The 27,450-nt window shown below is 42.2% G+C and overlaps 1 protein-coding gene across 3 annotated transcripts in view; it reads right to left on the bottom strand.

Annotated features, from left to right (window-relative positions):
* Nucleotides 1-19,716, bottom strand: part of LOC149310985 (connector enhancer of kinase suppressor of ras 3) — a 93,015-nt gene extending 73,299 nt beyond the window's left edge. For 2 of the 3 annotated variants that reach the window (XM_089530159.1, XM_089530160.1), the window contains exon 1: nucleotides 19,601-19,716. In XM_089530159.1, the coding sequence (XP_089386285.1) occupies nucleotides 19,601-19,652 (52 nt within the window). In that variant the 5' untranslated portion in view covers nucleotides 19,653-19,716. Of the gene's footprint in view, nucleotides 1-19,282; nucleotides 19,291-19,600 lie in introns of those variants that run through there. The other variant, XM_089530162.1, reaches the window with a different exon arrangement.
* Between the last annotated feature and the right edge of the window lie 7,734 nt (nucleotides 19,717-27,450).

Here is a 27,450-nt window from a genome sequence, read left to right as displayed (position 1 = left end):
TCCCCTTGTCTGTCTCTTGGCATCTGTGGAAGAAGTTTGGGGGGGGGGATTTCTCAGCTACCAAAAAGTTCTGGAAGTAATAATTTGAAGGTGGGGAGAGGGGGGATAATTCCTGCTTATTTCTGCTCTATCATTTCCCCAAAAACTGAAGCTCAACATTAAAATAAAATAAAACAAGTACAGTGGACCCTTGTTATACGCTGGGGTTTAGTTCCAAGATCCCACATGTATAACAAAATCCGTGTATGCTCAAGTCCCATTAAATATAATGACATAGCAAAATGATGTCTCTTATAAAAAATGGAAAATCAAAGTTTGATATTTGAAATCTATACTTTTTTGGAATATTTTCAAACCGTGGTTGCTTGAATCTGTGTATAAAAAATATGTGTATAATATGGGCCAACTGTACAGTTAAAAGTATAGAGCAGATTAAAACTTTAAATATCTTTAAAAACTATCTTTATAAATGACATAAATGAGGACAGCACATGCCGTGAATAAAATCCTATTTTTGCACTAACCAAACTTAATTGTCTGAATAAAAATATACTTCTCCCACTCTCTTCAGCCTCCAATTAATCAATATGACAATTTAATGAAAATGAATGAAACTGAAACTGGGGGTTCAAAAGGGGTAGGCAAACAGACCAGACTGCATTCACAGTCATGTTAGGAAAAATAAAATAATCTCAAAATAATAAAGTAAAAAGTAAAGCATGAAGTAATGGACTATGGCTATGCTGTCTGGGGGTGATGAGAGTGGTAATCTATCCAACTGAAAGAGCATAAAGTTGGGTAAGGTTGAACTAACAGTAAAATACTGTCATTCTTCAACTAGGTACTTTACCTTATAGATGTGTGTGTGTTGTGTGCCTTCAAGTCATTTCTGACTTGTGGCAACCCTAAGGTGAACCTATCACAGGGTTTTCTTGACAAGTTTCAAAGACCATTGCAGTTGAATGTGCAATGTTTGTGGTACCATTTTATTTCAGTTAAGAAAATCAGTCTTGAGACCCTGTAGTTCCTTGGTTGGCCCTATTAGAACTGCAATAGATAGTCTGAAAGAGTATCCTGTCAAAGGCATTTCCTGGCCTATTATGCAAAAGCTCTTTCAATATATTTTTAACCTCTAGGAAACAAAGGAAATTCTTCTGCAGTAGAATGAAACAGGACTCACTTTTCAGTACTGAAGGATGAAAACAAAGCACTCGGGAAACAGAAACATAAATGCACCCACGCAGTTGGACTTCACTACTTCATACCTAGCAACACTAGTTAAGTGCTCTCAAGTGAGAATTAAGAGCACAAGCCTTTAAAAGAGATGAAAATGATCTCATGCCCCATGTGGCACTTCTTCCAATTTCTGTGCCCTATATGTTTTGCAGTTTTGCAAAACAGACAGCTGTGATGCAATTGTTTCATGAGATGCAATTGTTTCATGAGACGGAGGAAATTAATTGCTCATAGGTATAGCATGAAAAGGCCTTTAACAGTAATGGGGGGAAAAGTTCAGTAAAAAAAAAAACCCTAAAGATTACTATTTAGGCAACAAGTTGTTGCTTTTTGTTTTCTGTTTTGTTTTTTAAGGCAGGGCTAGATGCACAACAGTTCCTTTTGAGATATCAAATGAGATTAAAGTGTTGAACCAGGATTGTGGAGAACAGAATACTCAACTCTGGAAGAGGGGAACACTGGAGATCACTTTTATTGTGATTTATTTTCTTGTTTCTCATCAATATGGTTATTTATTTATTTATTTATTTATTTATTTATTTATTTATTTAGAAAGACTGGCCTCTAATTTGTCTGGGTGATTCTCTGGGCTTGTCTACACTGGCCAAAACCCCATAGACTCACTCCATATTTGCTACAATCTGTTTTCACAGCATAGCTATCAATTCATAGTGAATCTCCCCCTTCTGGCATTTAATCAAATGCCCCCAGAACCCCTGACTAGCAAAATAGCAAAAATGATTTTTTTAAAAAAAAAATAGTCAGAGATGACAGGAGTTTTCATCAAACACCATCAGGTTTGGGGATGGAGCACAAATTCCCACACCACAAATTAAATAAAGGCTTTAATTTTTAATTTAAAAATTAAAATTCCTTTCCCTTTCCAAACCAACATATACACATAGCATAGAGTTTGACAATTTTAGATATGTAATTAATAATGGATTGTTGTTTTACTGCCAGGGGAGAGTTGGGGACGGTCATTTAGATTATTATGCTATGTTATGATATGCCATGTATTTTGTATTTTTTGTATTCTGTATTAATTTTGTATCAAAAATGTATTTTTTACTTTTTGTATAATTAATTTATTGTTATTATGTTTGCTGTGATTTAATTGATGGGGAGGTTATTTTGTACTTTGTATCTGTATTTTTTTTTACCTTTGCCTGCAATCCACCTTGATTCTGCAAGGAAAAGGCAGAATATAAATAAATAAATTATATTATTATTATTAATCTACTTTTTAAAACCTTACAGATTACTCTGGGTTTCCCAGGTTACTCCAGATTTTCTCAGATAGCAGTGCTGCCTGCCACCTCCTCTCCAGCTGAGCCCAGCTCCTGGTGGGGAAGAAGTAAAGTCTTCCAGTGCCCACCTGGCAGAGTCCCACTGTCAACACATCGCTTGCTTGGCATCAAAACAGGGCAACCAGCAATGTGATCAATGATGGAGGGGTCACTCTAGCTGCTCCTCGCAAGACTGGGCACCATGTTTTGGCACCACAAGAAGCAATGTTGCCAGCGAGGCTCTTCTGCCAGGGAGCTGCTTTTGTGGCCAGCGATGCAGCAACCTTGGCAGACCCAGGGACAATAGAGCATCAGTGCCAATACAGTCAGCTTGGCCAAACAACTAAATAACAAAGCTTCACCTCACTCTCATGCAAGTGCATGTGATGATTGCATAAAGTAGTGGCTTTCAAACTTTGGTTCTCCAGATGTTTTGGATTTCAGCTCCCAGAATTCCTGACTGTTGGCACAACTGGCTAGGGCTTCTGAGAGTTGAAGGCCAAACTTTGGGAATATTGGAGGATCTGGGGCAGCTCTGTAGAATACTTTGGGCATTACCCAGATTTTGTCAGATAGTATAGATACATCTGACTGGTAAACCTAAGTTTGAGAGAACAGGTGTGGGTATGGGTGTATTTGTGTATGCCCAACAACCATCTTTTTACCTGCTTCTTTGTAAATAAACCTTGGAGTGTAAATAAAGCATGGCCAACAACAACAACAACATATGGCAGATGGAATTTTCATTGGGCAAATGGGCTGGCAAATGAAATCAAAAAGCCAGGCAACTCCTGTGAAGCTCACCGGATACCGAATTACAGGTGCCACCTGGGGTCCTTGGTCAAAGTATGGGCCGTAAATGCAAGGTGCATACATTCATACACATAAAGAAAAGTTAGGAAATATATCCTGAGTGGTATCACTGGCAACACAAACATACTGCAAGACAACAGTCACTAAAATAATACACCAGTACCGAAGTCAGAATGATCTTTACTGGTGATCTTTCACAAACCTTTTCACTCCACACTTGCAAATCCTAATCAAAGAAAGTCAAGGAAGGATCTGTGTGTTTCTCTTTTGCAGGAAGCAGAACTCACCTTATATACATTAGACATACCAGCCTGAAATAACTTTAAGACTTGGAGGCTGTGCACACCGGCCATTAAGGCTGGCCGGAGGGCGGCGGTGAGGCATGGGATCCACACGGTGCACCGCGTTCCTCTGGCACTGCATCCACATAACGCAGCGCCAAAGGAGTGCCTGAAAGCCACAGCACTGTGGCTATCGTCCCCTTTCCAAGATGCAAAAAGGAGCCTCTTTTCGAGGCTCCTTTTTGCACAGAAGAGAGGAGAGTTCAGGGCAGTGGCATGCGGTTGCCGCAGGCCCCTTCTGGCACAGCTGGAGGAGGCTGCAGGCTGCCCCTTAGGGGCAGTCTGCACAGCCTCTTTGTCTTTCATAGCTTTCCAACCAGCTTTATACTTTGAGAACAATCTTATGTAATTCTCATAGTGTGGAAGAGATTTGTTGTGGCTTCCATGCTAGCTACAGTAAGTACTAATTCACATGGAAGAGCAAATTATGATTGCCTGCTTCAGAACAAGCCAAAATATATTAAAAATGGTTTCAAGTTGGTTTCATATCCTCTAATGCAGTGTCCCCAAACTTTTTCTGACTAGCACCCCATTTTGTCTTGGGTGATGACCCTATCGCCCCCCCCCCACCCGATATATATTTCCTATTTTTAGGTCTATTATTCTACTGCAAATTAATAAGAAAACAATCTCTGTTGCTTCGCACCTGGTATTCCTGGGAGCAGCAACTGAGCAGCTGACTGACCAGCAACCAAGAAACCTATCACCCATGCCACCACTCCAGCAAAGGTCAGTACAGGCAAAAGGCCTCCAGGTTGCTGCTCTGCCAGTTGCTCGGTTGTTACTCCAAAGGCAACTGGATGCAAAGGGAGAAACTTCTCCCTGGCAAGGAAGAATTCTCAATCCTTCTTTGTTAAGGCAGAGGGAGGTGTTTGTAGGGGGTTTACAGAGGCCACATGCCCTGGATTGTAGAATGGCCCAGATAGGAAAAGGGAGATTTTAACTACAGGAGCTGCTCCAAGGTGAAGGACTATTTCCAAGAACGGACCCCAGATACTCTTCCCCGTCCTTCACGAGGGATATGTCTTCCCCACACAGCTCCAGGTGCCCCCCCCCCACAAACATTGTTTCTTCTGCTACCTCTTCTCCCAGCCTATCCGATGAAAGAAAACAGGAGCAGCAGAATAGCTCCAATTTGCCAGCCAAGTCCCAGCAAAGCTCACAAAGTTTAAGCAGGATCCCAAATTTGAAAGCTCCTTTTTGCCGAAGCTTCTCTAAACACACATACCCTCTGCCATGTGCTCTAACTCCTTGCTCCAGTCTGTCAGTCTGTCCCCAAATGGTGCTGTTCCAAGACATAGAAGCAATGTTTTGCACAACAAGCCTTGGAAGCATTTTCCAATCGCCGCTGCCACCACCCGTGAAAAATGCAGCTAAGCTTGTGCAGGTAGGCAAAAAGTAGGAAATACCACCACAGTAAATGATCAGTGAGACTATGTTGTGTTTTTTAAGGGACCATGAAAAGACGTTTCATGCAATCTCATCCCCACTATGGTATTTAAAGGCTGCTGGTTCCCCTTGTCTTTCCTGCACACCAAAACTTTACTGATTGCCACCTTGCCACCCCCTTTTCCCTCACCATCCTCCTGCTGCCTCCTTTCTCCCTTACTGCTCCCCTGGATCTTTCCAACATCTGGGGGGGGGGGTAGCTACTAGATCAGTGATTTCCAAACTTGATCCTCCAGATGGTCTTCAACTCCCAAAATTCCTGACTATTAGCCAAGCTGTCTGGGGCTTCTGGGAATTGAAGTCCAAAACACGTGGAGGACCAAAGGCTGGGGTTCACTGCTTATAGTACAGTATTCTACAGCTGATAGCCATACTTTCAGAAAGCCAGTGTGGTGTAGTGATTTAAGTGTTGGACTACAATTCTGGAGACTAAGGTTCAAATTCCCACTCAACCATGGAAATCCAGTGCATGACCTTGGGCAAGTCACACTCTCTCAGCATCAGAGGAAGACAAAGCCAAACTTCTCTCTGAATACCGTATTTTCCGGTGTATAAGACGACTGGGCGTATAAGACGACCCCCAACTTTTCCAGTTAAAATATAGAGTTTGTGATATACTCACCGTATAAGGCTACCCCTCTTCCAACGCACACCAAATAAAAATTAAAAAAACATCAGATTTGATTTCAATATGGTAGTAATTTTAATTCAAATGGTTATGACATGCAGGTGCTTAGCAGGAAAACTGTCACTTAGCCAGCACTGAGCCAGGGCAGTCAAAGCACTCTCAAAGTCCATTATTTCTTCAGTGTGTTTTGAACCATAGTCCAACACTCAAGCCACTGCACCAGCCTGATCTACCTGACAGGAATGCTGAGAGGATAAAATACTGTGGAACCGTTGAGTCCCTGAAGCAAAAGGAATTGTGCAAAGTGTATCTTTGGTTTTTTTTTTTTAAATTAATTTTTAATTAATATTATGTCCAGTTCTGGGCACCACAATTCAAAAAGGACATTGAGAAACTGGAGCCATGTGTCCAAAGGAGGGCAACTAAAATGGTGAAGGGCCTGGAAACCATGAAGCCCTTTGAGGAAAGACTTAGGGAGCTGGGTATGTTTAGCCTGGAGAAGAGAAGGTTAAGAGGTGATAGGATAGCCCTGTTTAAATACATGAAAGGGTGTCACATTGAAGAGGGAGCAAGCTTGTTTGCTGTTGCTCCAGAGGCTAGTACCCAGAACAATGGATGCAAGCTACAGGAAAAGAGATTCCACCTCAACATTAGGAGGAACTAAGGGACAGTAAGTGCTGTTGCACAGTGGAACACACTCCCTCAAAGTGTAGTGGAGTCTCCTTCCTTGGAAGGCTTTAAAGCAGAGGCTGGGTGGCCATCTGTTGGGGATGTTTTGATTGAGAGTTCCTGCATGGCAGAATGGGGTTGGACTGGATGGCCCTTGGGGTCTCTTTCAACTCTACGATTCTATGATTCTAAACCTTAAAAGTTTAGAACCTGAAGAACCCATGAGGTTATCTTTTGTCCTATGCAGTGGTCCCCAGACTGTGCCCTTGAAGAGATGTTGGACCTCATCTCCCATAAGCCTCTGCCATGTTGGCCAATAGCCTGGGATTCTGGGAGCTGAAGTCCAAAATCCCCTTAAAAAGCAGAGTTTGGGGAACATTGTGGCCTATAGCAATGTTTCCCAAACTTTGGGCTCTAGATATTTTGGGCTTCCTCTCCCTGAATTCCTGACTGTTTGCCAGTTTAGCTGGGGCCTCTGGGAGCTGAAGTCCCAAGCCCTTGGAGGACCAAAGTTTGGGAAGCACTGCCTTAGAGCCTTAACCCCTTAAAAATGTTTAAATCCCCTTAAAAAGCAGAGTTTGCTCTTGAACAGCATAGTTTGGGGACCATTGCTATATAATATTATAGTCCCCCAAACTGTTCCCTTTAAGAGCTTTTGGACTCCAGCTCCCAGAAGCCTCAGCCATGTTGGCCAATAGCCTGGGCTTCTGGGAGCTGAAGTCCAAAGTCCCTTGAAAGAGCCTCCACTCACTTCTCTCTCGCAATCCTTCTCTGAGAACATTACCAGCAAACTCCTCCAGGAGCCCCATTTGAAGGAGGACCTGAGGGGATCGGAGGAGACAAAAAGGTGAGGCTCGCTGTGGAAAGGGAGAGAGGGAGGGAAGGAGGCGCCTGGTAGGTCCACCGCCATTCAGAGCTGATACCCTGATTTTGTAAGGCACCTACCAAAGTAGCTAGCCCTCTCCTCCCCACCCAGCCCAGGCAGCCTCATCCTCTGCCATGCTATTTGCGGTGCACAAGGCTTCTTGGGAATTGTAGTCCAGCGCTTCCCTTTTTGTGTGAAGAAGAAGAAGAGGCAGAGCGGGGATTGCGCCGCCGCCGCCGCCGGCTTCTGCAATTTTGCCAGACTCTCAGCCAAAGGGAAAGGGGTGGGTTTTGTGGCATAATGTACTCTACTCTTGGCAGCAAGAAAATAAAAAGCCCAAGATTATCTACCTGTATCTGGCGCATTAGACGACCCCCGACTTTTGAGAAGATTTTTCAGTGTTCAAAAGTCGCCTTATACGCAGGAAAATACGGTACATCTTGTCGAGAAAATCCCTTGACAGGTTTGCCTTAGAGTCTCCATATGTCAGGAACAACGTGAAGGCATACAACAACAACAAGCCATACTTTCACTGTCTGGATAAAACACAAGCTATGGTTAATCAGAGATGTACTGGTTTGAATTCTCATGCGATTACGAAAGGAGCAGAGGGTCTGTATAACTTGGCTATCTAGTCAAAGATATAACTGCCCTAATGTGGCCTATGACAAAGAAAGGAAATTGGCATTTTCTCTGCTTAATAGTCCAAAGAATTATATCTAGCACAATGACAAAAGCATGTCTTTTTTGACACACATACATACAAAAATTAAGAAATGCTTGGACACACAAGTCAGATACTTTTCCATCAGTTCATTCTTTTGCTGAGAAAGCAGAGTTGAGCTGAATGTGGTTAATCAAAGAGCAATGGATTCTGTTTTTAAGAGACCATTAGTATGGAAACCAAAATATGCCTATTTTTGTTGAATCCAAATTGCATTTTAAACCAGATTGTAAGGCATGCTTATATGCTTATAACTGGCATATAAAAATAGCAAAAATGATTCTTTTTTTAAAAAAATTGTCAGAGATGACAGGAGTTTTCATCAAACACCATCAGGTTTGGGGATGGAGCACAAATTCCCACACCACAAATTAAATAAAGGCTTTAATTTTTAATTTAAAAATTAAAATTCCTTTCCCTTTCCAAACCAACATATACACATAGCATAGTTTAAGAATGGCAAAGCAGAAGGCAAAGCTATATAACTGCCCCAAACATCCTTCAAGAAGTCATTTCAAAGTGTACATTTAGTTCATGCACTATCTATATCTATCTATCTATCTATCTATCTATCTATCTATCTATATCTATATATATATATATAGCCAGCAACCAGGTCTCATTAATTCCCTTGATCTTAAGACAACAGCCAGTCAATTGTTAAAGTCTTTGCCCAGATTAATGTCTTCACAGAGAGAGAAAAAATCAGCCAGACCCATATGGTGCAGATCAGGAGAGCTGGGGTTGCAATAAAGTTTAGACAGCCTTCTAAAACATGGACATTTGAGCAACACATGCTGCAGATTAGCAACTGCAAGTGTAGAACCTCAGGATGATGGCTTATTAGAGCAAATTAGGCTAGTGTGCTCTTCAGCATATCCCCTGAGACTGAGAATAAGTACTGAATATGGAGAGAGAGAGAGAGAGTTATACGGTATGTTACAAACATTAAGGCTACCTTTGCATCTGACCCCTTGGATATTTTTCCAAAGCAAAGCCTCCAGAAAAACATGCCAATATAAACTTATGCAAAAATTAAAATTTTCCAAGAGGAGGTATGTTTGCTTAAACAACAGTATATTTTTTCAAATTGATGATTCAAGCAGAGGCTAGGCTTGTGTGAATACTTTTGAAAAGAGCAGGTTTTTTAAAGGCTGTATATTTTGGCATATCATGAAAAAAGCAAGTTGAAAGCAAATTAACTTTTAACAGGATCACTCCTTTAATTTTTCCACAGGACAGTATAAGAAGATGGATTTAGTCATTCACAGCCATTTCCTCCAGTACCTACATTCTAAAACCTTTTCTATCCTGTGCAACACTAATGCAACAGCATCTGCAATCCAGAGCTCCTAAGAGAACTCCTGGTGTGAAACAAGCCTCTCTGATGACATAGCAACATTGCATTGGCCTCCCTCATAGATCCTGTTTGTGTGCATTTGTGCATGCATGCTCTGTGCCTTCCAGTTGTTTTTGACTTACGGGGACTCAAAAGACAGGGGTTTTCTTGGCAAGACCTGTTCAGAGGAGGTTTGCCATTGCCTTCTCCTGAGACCCTGTGGGTCCCCATGGCTGAGCGGGGATTTAAACCTTGGTCTCCAACACTCAAATCATTACACAATACAACTTGACTTGGGGATGGGAATCTCATTACCTCCATCTTTCTCTACCTCAGTGCCATACCTGCAGAAGTCCCTCTTCCACATCAATGGTTCTGAGACACAAGGCAGGAACTTCCCAGTGATTATACACATCTAGGGGTGCATCTATACTGTAGAAATAATGCAGTTTGATACCACTTTAAATGCTGCAGCTCTATGCTATGGAATCCTGGGATTTGTAGTTTTACATGGTCTTTAGCTTTTTCTGACAAAGAGTGCTGGTGCCTCCCAAAATACAAATCCCAGGATTCTATAGGATGGAGCAATGGCAGTTGAAGTGGTACCAAAATGCATTATTTTTACAGTACAGACGCACCCTAGGACAACCTTCCCCAACTTTATGCCCTCTAGAAGTCCTGCCCTAAATTTTGCATCTTCCTGGACAAGCTGTTTGTTGACAGAGAGGACAGTGGTTATACACAACACATCTTGAGGATGCCGATTTAGAGAAGACTAAATTGGGATTTCTAGAGACAGCTATGGGCTTTAAAAGCCTTCCTGGTTCTGATCTGACCTAGGAGAAGGTTTTTTGTACCTTTAATGGTTGTGTAGAAGAGGGAATTTTAGCAGGCACTGGTTGTCATACAATCATGTAACAAGCAAAACTGGTCAAAAGCCCCTCTTCTCTCTGGGTCTGTGCTGTGTCTTCAAGTTGCTTCTGATATATGGCGACCCTAAGGCAAACCTATCATGGGGTTTTCTTGGCAAGAATGGTTCAGAGGAGGTTTGTCATTGCCTTCCCCGCTTCTGCACAACTACTAAAGGTGCAGGAGCCTGTTTCAGTTTTCACTCTGGCAACCCTAACCCTGATCAACTATCTGCATATTTACTTTCTTTGTTTATTTATTTGATCTGTTTTAGTATTTGGTTTTCACCACTTTCAGAGCTCTGAACTTCTGAACTCAGGAAAGATGATTACAAAGAAGTCTGAGAACTCTTAGCAGGATCTAGTGATCAGCCATTTATAGACAGAAGAGCTACAGGAATCTAGAAGGCTGCATTATACACAATCAGAGGATTTGTCTACCTAAGCCTATACAGTCAGCGCTGACTGGCAGCAGCTCTCAGGTTCTCCTAGGCTAGATCTACACTGTAGAATTAATGCAGTTTTAACTGCCATGGCTCAATGCTATGGAATTTTGAGATTTGTGGTTTTGTGACCTATTTAGCCTTCTCTGTCAGAGAGCTCTGGTGCCACAACAAACTACAAATCCTATAATTCCATAGCATTGACCCATGGCAGTTAAAGCGGTGTCAAACTGCATTAATTCTGCAGCGTGGCAGCAGCCCCTCTGTTACCAAGTTTGGTTTTATATAAATTTTGGGTGCCAAGCGATCAAAAATCATGACACCTGACTGACCCCATCACAAGCCGCCATTACCCTAAGAGCGAGCCGACCACGTAGCCAGCAAGCTGCTAGGCTTGGTCACAGGAAAAAAGGTAAAATGCAAACCTTTCAGCAGGCAGTTTTGGGAGTTGCCCTACAAGTTTCGCAGGCTGCCCAAAGAAGAGAGGACAATAGAGGTAGCCTCCTTCTCAATGAGCGAGTGATTGTATTAACAGCTCTGCCATCTAGATATTTGTCTTCCCCTGAAAAGTGTCAGACCTCTTCTTTGTGTATCCATTGTGTAAGTTTCAGCTTAGACAAAAGATAGCCATCAAGACCTTTGTTCACCAGGTAGCCATAGCCTGAGGATATGTTTCACAGTATAAATAGGACCTAGATTTCTGCCCTCATTGGGCTTGTCGAGCTGAAGTTCCAAACCTCAAACCTTGCTTGTTGAGCTGCTGCTCCAAGCTTGAGTTCCCCCGAGCCTTGGGCTCCGGTGAAATCACTCGAGCTAAGACAAAAGCTCACTGTCACCGGGCCTCTTGTTAGCTTAGCCCGCCGGAACTCAGCTCAAGCCACCACGGTCGCCGCTTGCTTTCCCGTTCCCCCGCGGCCGTGTTTCACCATCCACCATCCCTCGCATCCATCGCTTGGAGAAGACTCCTAAGGTAATTATTCCAATGGTGCCTCTCTCCTTTACTCCCAAGCTCTCCCCCCTCCCTTGCTTTAGCACTGAATGTGTGTGTGCGTGCATGATCCCTTTTGTTGTGTGGCTTTAATAAATGTTTATATTTTAATTGCAACTCATTGGCATTGGAGTCTCTGTTTCTTGGGGTTGGACTAGATGACCCCTGGTATACACATAGGGGGACGATCCGCTGCGTGCTTTGTTAGGACACGCCTCTCGTAAATTTGAGCTAATTAAATTCCCCTAATTTGATCCTTCCTAACACCTCTCTTTTTTGAAGATGCAGGAATTGAATCTGTGACCTTCTATGTGCACAGCAGCACATGTTGTATCACTGCTGCAGCCACCTATTTATTATCCATAAAGACAGCAAAACCTATTGTTTTCTGTCCACCTCAAAAGCAGCTTCTTTTCAGCCCTTAAATACAGTTCTCTGTTACTGCTGGTCATACAGTACTATGTCCAGTAAATACAGACTTGAGCAGAAATGTCTAGAATGCTAGTGTTAGCACAGCAATTTTTTTGAAATGGATGCATGCTCTGTGCCTTCCAGTTGTTTTTGACTTACGGGGACTCAAAAGTTCTTGGCAAGACCTGTTCAAAGGAGGTTTGCCATTGCTTTCTCCTTTCTGTCCCTGGGAGAGTATATACAACATGACTGAATGTAAAACTTTGGTTAGAAATAACAATCTAAGAAATCATGGCCAAAAAAGGTATCTCCCCCTCCCTCCCCCTGGCTATGGATTAAAAAATAAAACATTACATCAATGTGATTATCAAGCCACTTGCATGTTTTAAATTACACCTATTATGTTCAAAAGCAACAAACGTGTTTAACCTAAGCCCATAAAGAGTTCTCTTTTTTCTCCAAGAGCACTGCCTTGTTACAAACTCATCAAGCAAAGTACAGTGTTAGGAAACCTTCTGATGTTAAGCACGGAGGTCAATTCACACTGAGAGCATGAAAAAAGTGTATTAGTAGAGAGGAATCCCTCCTGTTTAAAGCACACAGACCCAAGAGACAGTTAAAACCACTGACTGTGGCGAGGCCAAGCCTTGATTAATTAGGGGAGGATCCTCTAAAATAAATAGCAGAAGGAAACAAACCAAGCACTCTTAAACCCACATTATAGTTTGATATTTTTTTAAATGGTTAGGTCAATCATACAATATGGGGAAAAATTAACTTCTCAATGCAAGATGAAGAGTTAAATCAGTGGGAAAATTTCAAGCATCACTCAAAGAAATATTATAGTTGCTAAAGGCATACATATTACATTAAAGCTCACTGAACACTAGGCTATTTCTAGCAGAGTTACATGTGCACACCCTTATTTACGTTACAGTTGAAATCCAATGCATGTATACTAAGAAATGTACACACAAATACAGCCTTTGGCAAGATCCAAAAAAATTAAAAAATAAAATAAAAACCTTCTAAGATCATTAAAAGGCCCATGGAGCCAAATACCAAAGGACATATTCTATTCAAACTGGGGCCAATCAGCTGTCCATGGGAAGCCCAAAAACAGGACATGAGCAAAACTGCATATTCCATTCCATGTACCCCACTAACTGATCTACAGAGGCATACTGTTTCTGATACTGAAGGTAATACATAACCACCGTAGCTAGTTGCCACTGATGGTCCTAACCTCCAGGAATTTACCTAATCCCTTTTTAAAGCCATCCAAATTGGCAGCCATCAGTGCTACGTACTTGGGGTCATGGATTCTACAGTTTAAACTTCCATTAGCCTACAGCATCTTTGGATATATACAGGTTGCTGATTTCAATTATAACTTCACAATGCAGCACATGCACACCTTAGACATGTTCTCTTTGAGATGACAACTCCCAGACTCATCCAAAAAAATCCAAAATCTCCCAGCCATGCATGCTGGCTGGGAGATTCTGGGAGTTACAATCCAAAAAGGAGGAACACTTCCAAGCTCAAATGTGACATTAAGGCCCCATTCACACTACGAAAATAATCTGGTGTGAAACCGGATTATTTTTGTGGCGTTCACATCAGTTTGGGGGGGGGGGGGGGGGCTACCAGAAAACACACTTAACACAATATATTTGATACTGGGGTTTTTCACCCACATCTTTTTTTAAGAGCCACAACAATCTGCATCTTCAGTAGTGTAAGTACGCTACCGAATCAATTCATATTGCACTGCATCGTTCCCGGAAAAGGAGGAGCCTCCATTTTAAATCGCTCTGATGGCAAGTGTGAATGGCAACAGGGTTAAAAATGCCATGGAGAGATTCAGGAATGGAAAATGTAGTGGGAACACCGATCCAGTATTGCATCAGTATGGAAATCCAGATCTTCTTGGGATAAAAATGTTTGAATGCCCCCTGAAAGATCTCCTGGTCTTCAAGAGTAGCTTTGGGGCATAAATGAGTTGGGAGGATGATAAAGGATGAAGCATACAAAGGTGTAAATTCTACCATTATTCCAACTAAAGTAAACCCATGAAAATTAACAGGTTTCATCTACAGCAGGGGTTGGCAACCCCCGGCCCAAGGCCGGATCTGGCCCGGCAAGGCGGCAGGACCAACCCCAGCCTGATTTTGCCGCCACTGCCACCAAGGCCACCGCTGCTTAGGGATGGCATATCCCTAATGCGGAGAGAGAGGCCTGGGGCCGCAAGGGCCGTGGGGGAGCCCGCGGAGGCGGCAGGCTGCTTACGCGGGCGCAGCCCCAGGCCTCCCTCAGGAGAGAGAGGCCTGGGGCCGCAAGGGCCGTGGAGGAGCCCAGGAAGCGGCCCGCCCAAGCCCTTCCCTTCGGCCGAAAGGGCCCCTTGGAGCCCTTTCGGCAGAAGGGAAGGGCCTGGGACGGGTGCCCAAGCCCTTCCCTTCGGCCGAAAGCGCCGCCCCCGGCATGCAGCTCCGCCCCCGGAGGGTGGAAGCTCCACCCCCGGCTTCGGCCCCCCAGTTGTCTGAGGGACAGCAACCCGGCCCCCGGCTCAAAAAGGTTGGCTATCCCTGATCTACAGGTTGACTCACTATTCAACAAGTGATTCAAAAGATCTACTCTAGTTGGTAATGACCAACAGTTAACAGTTCACAGGCCAAAACCACATTATGAATGCAGAATGCTTTGGGAGGGGGACTTGTGGAGCCTAGTCAATGTTTCTTAAGAGGCAGGTAGAAAGGTAGTTGAAAGATGCAGATCTTTCTAACTTGAGAAGAAAAACTTCTCACAACTCCTAGGAGATTTACCAAATAAGAGGTACAGGCATGAGAAATCACTTGAAAGTATGAATTATTACAAATCATACTCAACAGTACTCATTTAAGCGTACACGCAAGAGTCTCAGGCTGCTGTCACACTGCAGAATTAATGCAGTTTGCTTTAACTCCATCCTACTGAATCCTGGGATTTGTCATCTGTTGTGGCACCAGAGCTCTCTGACACAGAAATCTAAATATCTCAAAAATCTACAAATCCCAGAATTCTATAAAATTGATCCATGGCAGTTATTCTGCCATCTAGATGCAGCCCCAATCGTGAAAAAAAAGACAAGATATAACTATGATAAAAATATTTTGAAAGCATATGAACACATTTGTATAGTGCAACTCAACCTTTAAGTGAGTTAAGTACATCTTTGGGACTGTGATGTCCTCAACCATGTTCTTGATTGACTTCTCCACAATGAGCAAAAGTAGTCAAGCTAGGGCACAAGGCATTCTCTGCCACTACACTGCAGAGCCTACCAAAATCCTGGTATATTTCTTGATATCGTAATATCTTATTATACAAAGCCTTAAGGCACCAGGGTAGGGATGTTATAGTATTGGTAGCTGGGGCACAACCAGCTATGCAGTGTCTCAGAAATGGCAGGGGGTTCTTGGTCACACTGATGCCAAGCCTAGTACAACAGAACCACAGATGGCATGTAAGGTTTCCAACTTCTCCTTTAAAGCCCATGAATCATCACAACAAAGTCCTCACCTCCAAAAAAAACCCTACATCAAGATTGTCACATATCTTCTCTTTTGATTTGATCTGATTTGATTTTATGGAAAAACTGTGAGGCAGCTCTAAAAAGACCTTCCTCATCTATGATGGAGCCTCAGAATGAGCCACAACATTTGCATCGGCAAATCACCAATTTAAATAATATTGTAATCACTATATCATTATAATCAGCCACTGCTGGCCATTCCAAGGGCACTCACCAACAGAAAAGGTTCCTAAGATCCATTTACCAAAAACCATTTTTAAAAAACGTCTCAGAAACATTAGCCCTTCATAGAGCACAAACTGGGCCAAATTCAGTCCACTATTCAGTTTGAAAGGCACCTCAAACTGAAATTGAATTATTTAGGGGCTCGTGGATTACCTTTCTTTACTAAGCTATGCTTGGCATGTTTCTTTACTAAGGAAACATGACAACTAGCAAGAGGGACAAAACAAAGGATAAAGTTCAGTTCAACACCAATCAGATAAAAAGCTACCCAGGTCAAAAACATTCTTTCCTGAAAGATGTTTTAACTGCAATGGTTTTCAAGCACTTGAGCTAAAAAAAAAAGACGTCCAAAAAAGTTGGTAAAGGGGACAACAGAGAATGGCTCCTCAATGAACATGCTCTCTAACTTTGTCCCAATAAGGTTTTCCAATAACATTTTCTTCCAGTTAGAAGCAAGTGACTACCTTTAAAAAAATATCTACCATACCCAGAACAATGGGTCACAAGTACTGCAGGACCCATTTGTTGTCCTGTGCCTTATGGCATTTCTAAGGTGGACCTATCATGGGGTTTTCTTTGCAAGTTTCTTCAGAGGGGGTTTGCCATAGGCATCCTCTGAACCTGAGACAGTGTGACTTGCCCAAAGTCACTAGGGGTTTCCATGGCCCAAACAGGATTCGAACCCTGGTCTCCAAAGTACCAGTCCAACACTCAAACCACTACACCACGCTGGCTCACTATAGGGCCCATGCTTGCCATCATAAAGGGAAGAGGGCACCATATTAAACTATGGATTCAAATATTTAATCTTGCATGTTAAAATGTCTAATTTGTATTAAATAAAATGGAAAAAGAGGCTATTAAAGGAGGGGAATTGGCAACATCACAGTTATTTTGCAATTCTGATTAAACTATTTGTATGTTTTGCACATACCATTCCACGAACCAACTAGTGCACAGCCACTCTGAAACAAAACTCCAGAAAAGCCAAAAAAAGTATATGTTAGGAAAAGAAAAAAAAAGTTCCCCAAAGCATATCTGGCATCATACATCTGGACTCTTCCTGCCTCCAACTCATTGCAGGCTCTCATCTAAACACACAACTGCAGACCTCACATGCTCCAAAAAATATAATAGGTTAGGAATGTCTGAGCACACAGATGCTCCCAAATGTGTAACACTGACCCAGGATGGAGTTGCTTGCCTCGGACAGGAAATTAAGTGGACTCTATAAATTGAAGGGCTAACTAAGACAACTTTATACTTATTATTTCTTCTGAAGTATGTCTTGTCCAGGTCAAACTGACCTCCTCCCAAGTAAAGTGTACACCAAGTCTAAAGTTCCAGCGTCATGCTGTCATAATTTTTCTCCTGATATAAGTAAGATCCAGTCCGCATGGTGTTGTGGTTAGAGCGCTGGACTATAATTCTGGAGACCAGGGTTCAAATCCTGTCTCAGCCATGGAAACCCACTGGGTGACCTTAGGCAAGTCGTGCACTCTCAGCCCAGAGAATGGTAAACTCCTCTGAAGAAAATTGCCACGAAAACTGCGTAATAGGGCCGCCATGAGTCAGAAACAGCTCAAAGGCTCACAACAATAATAAATAAGAACAACTGGCAACAGAACATCTGTTTGAGGAGGTGGAGAATCTAGTCTCCAACATATTTAGATCATCATTTTATACATACGATAAAATCATAAGGAGGCACTTCAAGTATTTCTGATTTTCTCATGAGTAGCCAATACTCTTCTTTGTGGACTCCTGTGTTCTTGAATGTGCAAAGTTTCCTGATTTAGCTCTCAAAGGCTGCATCTAAATGGTAGAAATAATCTGGTTTGAGCCCACTTTAAGTGCCATGGCTCAAGGGTATGACATTCTGGGCACCATACAAACTACCTCAACGAACTACCATTCCCAGAATGTCATCATCTTGAACCATAGCACTTAAAGTGGGGTCAAACCAGACTATTTCTGCCATCCAGATGCAGCCAAAGAAAAGGGAATACTTTGCTTTTGTTTATATGGAAGCTTCAGCCTGAAAAGAAATCCTTGGAAGGGGAGGGGAAGCCTCTGACACGCTTGGAACGCCACAGCTCAGTTCTGAAAAACCAGAAAGCTCTGGGATCTCCAGTGGAAAAAGAAACCCCAAGTCGTGTTTCCACAGCCTAGGAGTTTCACACCAAGTTGCAAAACCCCACGCTTGGCCTGACCTCACACGCAGGCAATTGAATGTGTCACGCTCACATATGTGTGTGTGTGTGTGTGTGTGTTTGTGTTGCTCACAGCAAGGGAACTTCCAAAGCACTTTTCAGTTTTTCAGAGCAATAAACTCATTGCACGTTTGATCCCTGCGGAAGAGGCGCACAAACCTGAAACAAAACAAATGGGAGACAAGGGGACAGGAGAAGGCAAGGGAAAGAGGCGAGAGGGAGGGCAACCAAAAGGAGAGAGAGGCCTCAGTCAGCTATGCAAAGAGAACTGCAAGCCCTAGTCTGGAAGGTCAGTCTGCAAAGGGATCCTGTAGTAGCACCTCTGAGACAAACTGAAAGAAAGAAGTGGGCAGCATGAGCTTTCCTAGACTTTATCCTATTTCCTCAGATGGATGTTTGTCCAAACATGAACTAAATTCTCACTTTGAAATGACTTCCTGAAGGATGTCTGGAGCAACGATGCGGCTTTACCTTCTGCTTTTCCATCCCTAAATATCCATCTTTAAACTATGTGGGTATATATGTTACTATATGTATCTGCTTTTCTTCAATTTGGGGTATGGGAACTTGTGTGTGTTATGTGAAAACTCCCATCATCTCTTTCCCTTTTACTATTTTTATTTGCCAGTTATAAACCTTCCTTACATTCTGGTTTAAAATGAGGATTCAATAATAATAATAATAATAATAATAATAATAATAATAGAAGAAGAAGAAGAAGGAGGTGGCATGTTATGGTAGACTCAAGTCTAGGAAAGCTCAGGCTACCAGTTTCTTTCTTTCAGTTAGTCTCCAAGGGGCTACACCATCATCATCATCATCATCATCATCATCATCATCATCACTATCATCATGTTCCCTGCCTGGATCCATGAGGAGAAACGGGTAAGAAATGATAATGGTATTATTATTATTATTATTATTATTATTATTAAATGTATTTCTTACCCACCCAGGGATCCAGGGATCTTCCTCCCAGCCTGGTTTAAAATAAAAGTTGGATTCAATAATAATAATTATAATAATAATAAACATTTTATGGTAGCCTCAAGTCTAGGAAAGCTCAGGCTACTGGGCAGGACTCAGAAGCAGTTAGTCTCCAAGGTAAATAATAATAATAATAATAATAACGACAATAATAATGGTGATGATGATGATGTTCCCCACCTGGAGCCATAGGGGGAGGTGGGTAAGAAATTGTTGTTGTTGTTGTTTTGTCACCCCAGCTCCCCTCCCCGTGGCTCCAGGCGGTGAACAACAACAGCAGAGATCCCAAACTTGAGTCGCTCCAGAGGTTTGGGACCTGAGCTCCGCCAAGGAGCCAGGACTCCTTCCATCCGCAGCCGCCCTTCGGAGGAGCAAGGTCTGGAGCCTCTGGGCAGCGCCAGGATCCCTTTGCGCACAGAAAGAGAGAGAGAGAGAGAGAGTCAGGGAAGTTTGGGGAGTCGGAGGCGAGGCTGGCAGGGCGGCCAGGCAGTGCCTTACCCTTGGTCCAGTCCACCACTTGCTTGGGGTTCCACTTGGTCACAGGCTCCATGGCGGGCTCCTTCCCCGCCGGGCTCCCGCTGCCCTCTCTGCCTCCACTGGGCTCCTAGTCTCTCTCTCGGCCCTCCTCCTCCTCCTCCTCCTCCTCCTGGCCCAGAAGCAGCAGCAGCAGCAGCCGCCCAGGGCCCGCCTCCGCCCAGCCTCCAGCCCCGCCTCCCCTGGCCCTGGCCTCTGGAGTCCATAGGGAGGAAACATGGGGGGATAGTGGCCCATAGGGGAGCACGGGGGAATGTTTGCCCATAGGGAAACATTGGGCAAGTAATGTTTCCCTCTGGGCAAGTAATTCCCAATGTGTCCCTATGGGCAAGTATTTCCCTATGTACTCTCCTAAGGGTCAATATTCCCCTATGTTTCTCCATGGGCAAGTAATTCCCAATGTTTCCCTCTGGGCAAGTATGGTTTCTCCATGGGCCAGTCCTCCTGGCAGTTGTTTGAGCACATCCCACCCCAGTGCCCTCCATCTGGAGCAGGACTCAGAAGCAGGCCTTTGCAAGGCAGTGGTTCCCAAACTTTGCCCAGCCAGAAGTTTTGGACTTTGGCTTCCAGAGTCCCTGACTGTTGCTCACCATGCTGGCTGGGGATTCTGGGAGCTGAAGTTCAAAGGAACAAGTTTGGAGTGTCAACAGCCTGTTATACAGGGTGACCAGACTTGGAGCCTTCCTTTTTCCAAGCCATGTCCTACATTTCAGCCTCCAGGAGGAATCCCCAAAGGTCCTCCTTTCTGGGCAGGACTCAGGGATTTACACCCCTGCTTCTGAGTCCTGCTCAGAATGGAGGCCCATTTGGAATGCCTCATGGGGAGAAGGAGGCTGAAATGTAGGACAGGTCCTGAAAAAGGAGGACCAAGTCTGGTCACCCTTGACATCAATGTAAATCCCTGCTTCTGAGGCCTTCCCAGAATGGAGGCCCTTTTGGGATTCCTTCTTTTTATTCCTTCCTTCCTCCATTTTTCTTGCATGTCCTCCATTTTATATATGCCTTGTTCTCCTTTGCATGGTGAGGACATCTCGACTCTTCTCACCAGAGACCCTTCTTTCTCCTACACTTCAACCTTCTTCTGTCTAGGAGGAATTTCAAAAGGTCCTCCATTTTGAGCATGACTAAGAAGCAGGAATTTATTTCTGGGAGTGTCTTTAGCTTTTATGTGGTAAATATCCCTCCATTTTCCTGAATGCCCTCCATTTTACAAGGAGTGCCTTGTCCTCCTTTGCAGTGAGGACATCTAGTCACCCGACCTACATTCTAACCTCATTCTGTCCAGGAGGCATTCCAAAAGGTCCTCCATTTTGAACATGACTAAGAAGCAGGAATTTAATATTGATATGAGTGTTTTTAGCTTCAGAGGGTAAAGTTAGTTTTTGACTTTAACTTTGGAAAAGAGAAGTTGGTATATGATAGTTATTTAGTGAAGAATAAATGATGACAAAATAATGAAGGGAGGAGAAATTAGAGTACATGATTAAGTGTGATGCTTAGAGAAAAGCAGGAAGTCTTTTTTTCATGAGGTAGAAGATGTAAATGTTAGAAGGTAAACGTAGTCCCTTGACATGAATGTCTAGTTGTAACCAATTGTAGGAGGGCAGTGCTCATCTCCAGTTCTAAGCCGAAGAGCCAGTGTTGTCTGAGGACTACTCCGATGGTAATGTGGCCAGCATGACTGCACTGAATGCTGTTACTTTCCCACTGAGAAGTGGTACCTATCTATCTGCTTGCATTCGCATGCTTTCACGCTGCTAGGTTGGCAGAAGCTGGGACTAGTGACAGGAGCTCACCCCATCATGCAGCACTCAGGCCTCAAACTGCCAACCTTCTGATCTTCCGATCATCAGAATGATGTCTTAACCACTAAGCCACTGCATCCCACAGTAAATGTTAGTAGGGTATATATTTTCTTTTTGTTGTTTTGTTGCTGTTTTTGTTTTTTATGGTTATGTCTTTGTCAAAGTGTATGTACGGTATATATGTTTCTATTTTGAAAATTATTAATAAATATTATTTTATGATTTTCATAGTGGTAGAATTCAAAGATATAGCCATGTTAGTCTGTAGAAATAGTATGTAGAGAGAGCTTGTAGTCCCTTTGAGACTAACTGAAAGAAAGAAGTTGGCAGCATTAGCTTTCATAGACTGAAGTCTATGGAAGCTCATGCCGCCAACTTCTTTCTTTCAGTTATCCTCAAAGGGTCTACAAGCTCTCTCTACATATTATTTTACGAAAGACCCTCATCTCGGTAGAAACACACCAATCATCAATCAGTAAGAATTATTATTATTATTAAGCTTTATTTATATAGTGCTGTAACTTTACACAGCGCTGTACATACACCCACAACAGGACTTTAAATATTGAACATAGCATGTGAGAGAGTCTATATAAAGGAAGGTGGTAGTTCAAAAACCCAGATCCTCAAATATTTAAGGCTTCAGTTGTAAGATCTTAATATCCATACCTTAAGTTGTGTCTAGCCTATGTTACAACCTGAGTACAATTGTGAGTCCCCCTGACATCGGAAATTCAATTGCCTAGAATGAAGTGGCATAAACCACTGATGGAAGATATACCCATGTCATTAAAAGCATGACACCTATAGAATTGATCCTACCTGTGGGAGGGCTGGAAATGCTACAAGAGCCAGTACAGTGAGGAGTAGGAGAGAAGCATCTTGTAAGATCCAGCTGCTTGTATCCATTTAGGGTTAGGGTGCACTGTGAGAGACAAGGAGATTAAGTTGCTGTATATTTCTGCAGAAACCTCACTCTACTTTGCAAATCTTATTCCAAAGTAGAAATGTAAATGCATGCACGTGTGCGCACGCACACGCACACACATATTATATTTTCTATTGTATTATATTAATAAACTTGAAATGTGGACTTTGAACAGAAGGAAAGAAGCAGTTCCCAACTACACCAATATCTGACAAAAGAGTGTCTTCTGGAGCATCTTAGCAATTTGTCCAATGAACAGTTAAGCCCAGATATGACACCCTTTACTCTCCAAACTATATGTCAGTGGCAAAACCTGCACCACAATGAGGCAGATGGATGGAACACATATTCCACAGACTTGAAATGATAAACATTGAGAGTCCTTAAGCAGGATTCTAAAGTCCCAACGTTAAGTGCTAGAGTAGTTCAAAACTTAGAGAAGATTATTTTGCATAAAGAGTATATTCTGTACCCGTAAGGTGTGATCCCATACCCATAAGAGTGATCAACTGATAGCATTATTTTCTCAGTGGAGTCTCTACAGCAAGCCAGTTCTTGGAGTATAAGAAACCGCACAGTGTCCAGGTTCACCCAATTAATTTAGTTCCAGGCAATTCCTTTCATCCATAGCATCCACAGAATGCTGATTCTGATGTAAAGATTTGCCATACTTTATCGTATCAGATTTCTTTGTCCCTCTTCAGGCAGGTGCTGACCTGTTTGCTTGAGGGTTTTCTTCCTTTTTGTGTATTGCATTTTCTTCTATTTATTAGACATGGCATCTGTTTAACTGCTTTGATCTATTTGCTGGCTTTAATTAAACTCATTTGACACCGATTTCTTCGTCAGCAGACTTATTTCAGTGTAGATCCACACGTAGTAGGTGGACTTTTAGCATGCTCTCCTTACCCAGTGTCCATAAATTCTGTCTGCTGCATCCTCATCATGAGAGCTAGATGTCCTGCTGCCTGCAATGACCACTAGCTGAAGCAAAACTGGGAGGAAATTGTTTTTTAAAAAAACTTGGAAGGTCAAACAAGTCAGGAACAAAGCAGTATCATTTCAATGGGGGAAAGTGGTTTAGGTATTAGAAGACCACACACATACTTGTAATTAAAGCATCATAATTAAATCAACAACAAGTGAGACATTCATCATGCATGAACAATGCGTTGTAACGTTAATAAATGTGTTTGAAAGGAGAGAGCTGGCAATATCACCACTTTCCCTAAAGGAAATATGCAGTGGCTTGATGGTTAAGACGCCAATTCTGATGATTGGAAGGTCAGAAGGTTAGCAGTTTGAGGCCCAAATGTTCCCATCACTAGTCCCAGCTTCTGCCAACCTAGCAGTTCGAAATGATGCAAATGCAAGTAGAGAAATAGAAACCACTTTGGTGGGAAGGTAACAGCATTCTGTGCAGTCATGCTGGCCACATGACCACCAGAGTCATCGAGATTTTGTAGCACCTTTGAGACTAACTGAAAGAAAGAACTTGGCAGCATGAGCTTCTGTAGACTACAGTCTACTTCCTCAGATGCAAGATCTCTCTACGTACTGATTCTATTTATCGTTTATCGTTACTAACAGTTTGCAGGAATTGATGTAAGCTGAAGAAAAAGAATGAAAGTATGAGAATGAAAGAGAAACGACATTTTTAAGCTGAAAAAGTGGGTTAACAGAGAATTAACTGGGATTGTCTCAACCAAATCTAGTGAATAATTACAACCTTTTGGAAATGTAATCAACATCTCTCACTCAAACACACACACAGAAACATTAAGCTGATCAGCTGAAGGTCTTACATTTATTCAAAAACTATCAACTCAGTGATGATAAAACAACTGTCAAACTATTCACCCCCTATTCAGTCTGCTGCTCATCTTGGAATCATTGTAAGGTGGCCATGTGGCCTGCTTTACAGTGGCTCATCCTCTATTTTAAGGGCTGTCCGAATCCATGAAGGTCACCTATTTCTTTCTTTCCAGGGTTTATATCCCACCGTTCTCCCACAGTGGGATTCACTCTTCACTCTGGAAACACTGAACAGGCACATCAGTCACTAGGTCATAGTCTTCCTGACTGTCTGTGCTAAGATATATTGCCACCCTACTTAAACCATATCCATTATTTATCCATCTGTGTCTGTCTAAATAAATCAACCAGCTGCTGTAGGCTATATTTCAGAGGAAGGCAATGGTAAGCCACCTTTGAGTATTCCTTGCCCAAGTAAATCCTATGGAATTCATTGTGTTGCTATAAGTCATCAGGCAATTTGATGACACATAAAGACACATCATCATAATTTCTTATCCACTTTTCCCTATGCATTGAAGTGGGAACTGAATGTTAAAATATAGCAACAAACAGACACACAACTCAGTTAAAAACATAAACATCAATTAAAAATACACAATTGGTTTAAAGACAATATAAGTTTTTAAAGCATATGTATTTAAAACAATCAATTCATAATTTTAAAATGTATAGTTTAAAAACCATCTTTAGAGGCCTGCTGGAAGAGATGGCTCTAATGTTTTTTTTAAAAAAAAACTCAGGCAGTGTATCCAACTGTCAAATCTCATCTGGCAGATCATTCCACAAATTAGGGGTGGCTGAAGAAGTCCTTTGGCTAACAGTTGCCAGGCTAGTCCTCGCTGACTGAAGTAAATGTCCCCCAGACATGAGCGTAGGCATAAAGGGCCACTCTAAAGAACTACTCAAGTTGTTCAGAATGTGATTATTTTTGAAGTGGTTGCTGAGGCTTACAGGATCAGGAACTTCACAGGCAAAAATGGAGCAATGACAACAAAATCAAGTATAACTACCAACCCATTTACCCTGCAAAAGGATTAATACCTCCAAGAGGTTGGTAGGAATAAACTGCAGCATGGCATATTGCAGCCACAAAACTCACTGGATGACCTTGAGCAAGTCTCAGCCTCAGGGGTAGGCAATGGCAAATCTCTGACAAAATCTTGCCAGAAAATCCATGACAAGGTTGCCTTAGGGTCGCCGTAGGTCAAAAATGAATTGAGGTACACAACAACAACAACCAGGGTTTTAATAGAGAAATCTTATGCATGTTTATTCAAAAACAAGTTTCACAGTTTGTCTTAATCCCAGATAAATGTGTTCAGGAATCCAAGGTAAACATGGAGAAGCTTCTTATACAGCTTTGCAACTGAGTCCTTCTGTGGTGCAGATGTGCAGTGCTATGTATGTTTACTCAGAAGTAAGTCTCACTATGGGTGAATGGGATTTAAGTCCATGTAAGTGTATAAAGGACTGTAGCCTCAGACACTATTAAATTAAATGTTGTGTTGGATCTAGCTATTTTGGCTAGAAATGATAGGTGCTGCAGTCCAGCAACATCTGGAAGGCCACATGTTGCCTAAGGTAATGATACCATAGATTCTTGTTTAGGCATGTTTCCTTTAAAATGTGAAGAGTAACATCTAAGTGTAAAAAATACTCTCTGGCCTCTTTTAATCAACAAAAGTATGTCAATCATTGCTTTCTCTAAATCTAAAACCGAAACCTGGCATATCCTTCAAATACCTCAGGCCTCCTTTTTTGTTGACATATTGTATTGCCAACATGTAGAATAACATAACTGAATTATTGCCAAGTTGGGTAGAACACTACCCAGCCACCCACCCCTTCGTCTTTAAGTTGCATCTACTAGATTCTAGGAATTGTTTGCTAACTTCTTGCTGTCCTCATTCACCAAAAATGCTTCTGTAAAGAAGGTCTATATACCTATGGCACCTCTTACACTCTAGGCTGAAGCTAGTTAAAGGTGAAAATCTTCTTTTAGGGGCAGGGAGGGGCAGTTAAATGGTACTATGGAATGCACATTAAGTCACTGTAAGCTCCCTACATCTTTGTCTGGATTGAAATACTCATTATTTACAAAAGCTAAGCTCGTATTTAATGCAAATAGTTACCTTAATAAACATAAAGGCCACTTTCATACCAATAATGCTAGAACTGTGTGCCAGGCAGGGTTCCCAAATGCAAAAGCAAAGAATATTAAATCTTTTTTTTAAAAAAATGCAAGATCATCATGTTTTCTTCTGTTAAAAGGGTAAACCTGGTGCGGTATAGAAACCCACTTGCAGTTAGTGGCTTTCATGTCAGTGGAATGGTGAATCCATTCTGGTTTTTAGTCCAAGCTCTAAACCCAAGTTGTTGGACCTATTTGGGGGATAAGAACCAGCAGCTTGGAAAGAGCATTTAAAGTTAGGACTACAACTCAGAGCAGGGTCATCGAACTGCCAACAGTAGGCACTAACCGCCACAGATTACAGTAGGTTGGAAAGGAGAGGGCAAGCAGCTGCTTGTTTATTCTTTGTTTATTAAATTTACTTGAATTTAAGTGTATATGCCAGCTCCTAAATAAAAATTATCCCAGCAGCTGATAGTATTGATGCTATTTTCCAGCTCTGAATCTGATAACACCAGGGGTATGACTTTACATTAGTCCATCATGAGAAATGTGCTCTGGTATTGTAAGAAAGATAGTGGTAAAAGCTCTGGGCCCAAGAAGACCTGGTTTCACATTTACCTTCAACAATGAAGCTCCTTTGCACCAGACATTTTCTCTCAGGTTGACCCTCCCGTCTGGGTTATTGCAGTAATAACACTGGAGTAGTGAAAGAACCAGACAACCTTGAGATCCTTGAAGGAAAGATGAGATAATAACTAAATTTTAAAATGTCTGTATAAACCCCAAACAGCTTTTCATGGAGAAGACTGCCTACTATTTCTCTGTATGATTCACTACATTTCTCTTATTCTCATCAGGTTTGTTTCAGACACATACCAGTATTTAACTGAATCTGATTTTATTATCTGGTATGTTTTGACAGCTTACATACTTAACCACAGTATTCTGAGTTGGCTTCAAATGTTGGCAGATGTGTATCAAAAATATTTCTTATATAAGTATTATTCTTATATAAGTATAATCAACATCTTTGGATGAGACTCAGCTGGTTTTTGTGTGATTGCTATGGGTTTTGGAGAACTATAGCAGTTCATTAGAAAATCCCAATCCTGACCCCTACTGTCTCTTT

This window comes from Sceloporus occidentalis, unplaced genomic scaffold, assembly GCF_023333645.1.
Source record: "Sceloporus occidentalis isolate IW3139 unplaced genomic scaffold, rSceOcc1.0.p SCAF_6, whole genome shotgun sequence".
In the NCBI taxonomy this organism is placed as follows: domain Eukaryota; kingdom Metazoa; phylum Chordata; class Lepidosauria; order Squamata; family Phrynosomatidae; genus Sceloporus; species Sceloporus occidentalis.
The sequence above is the reverse complement of the archived record's forward strand: the minus strand, read 5'-3'. Positions and strand labels throughout refer to the sequence as shown.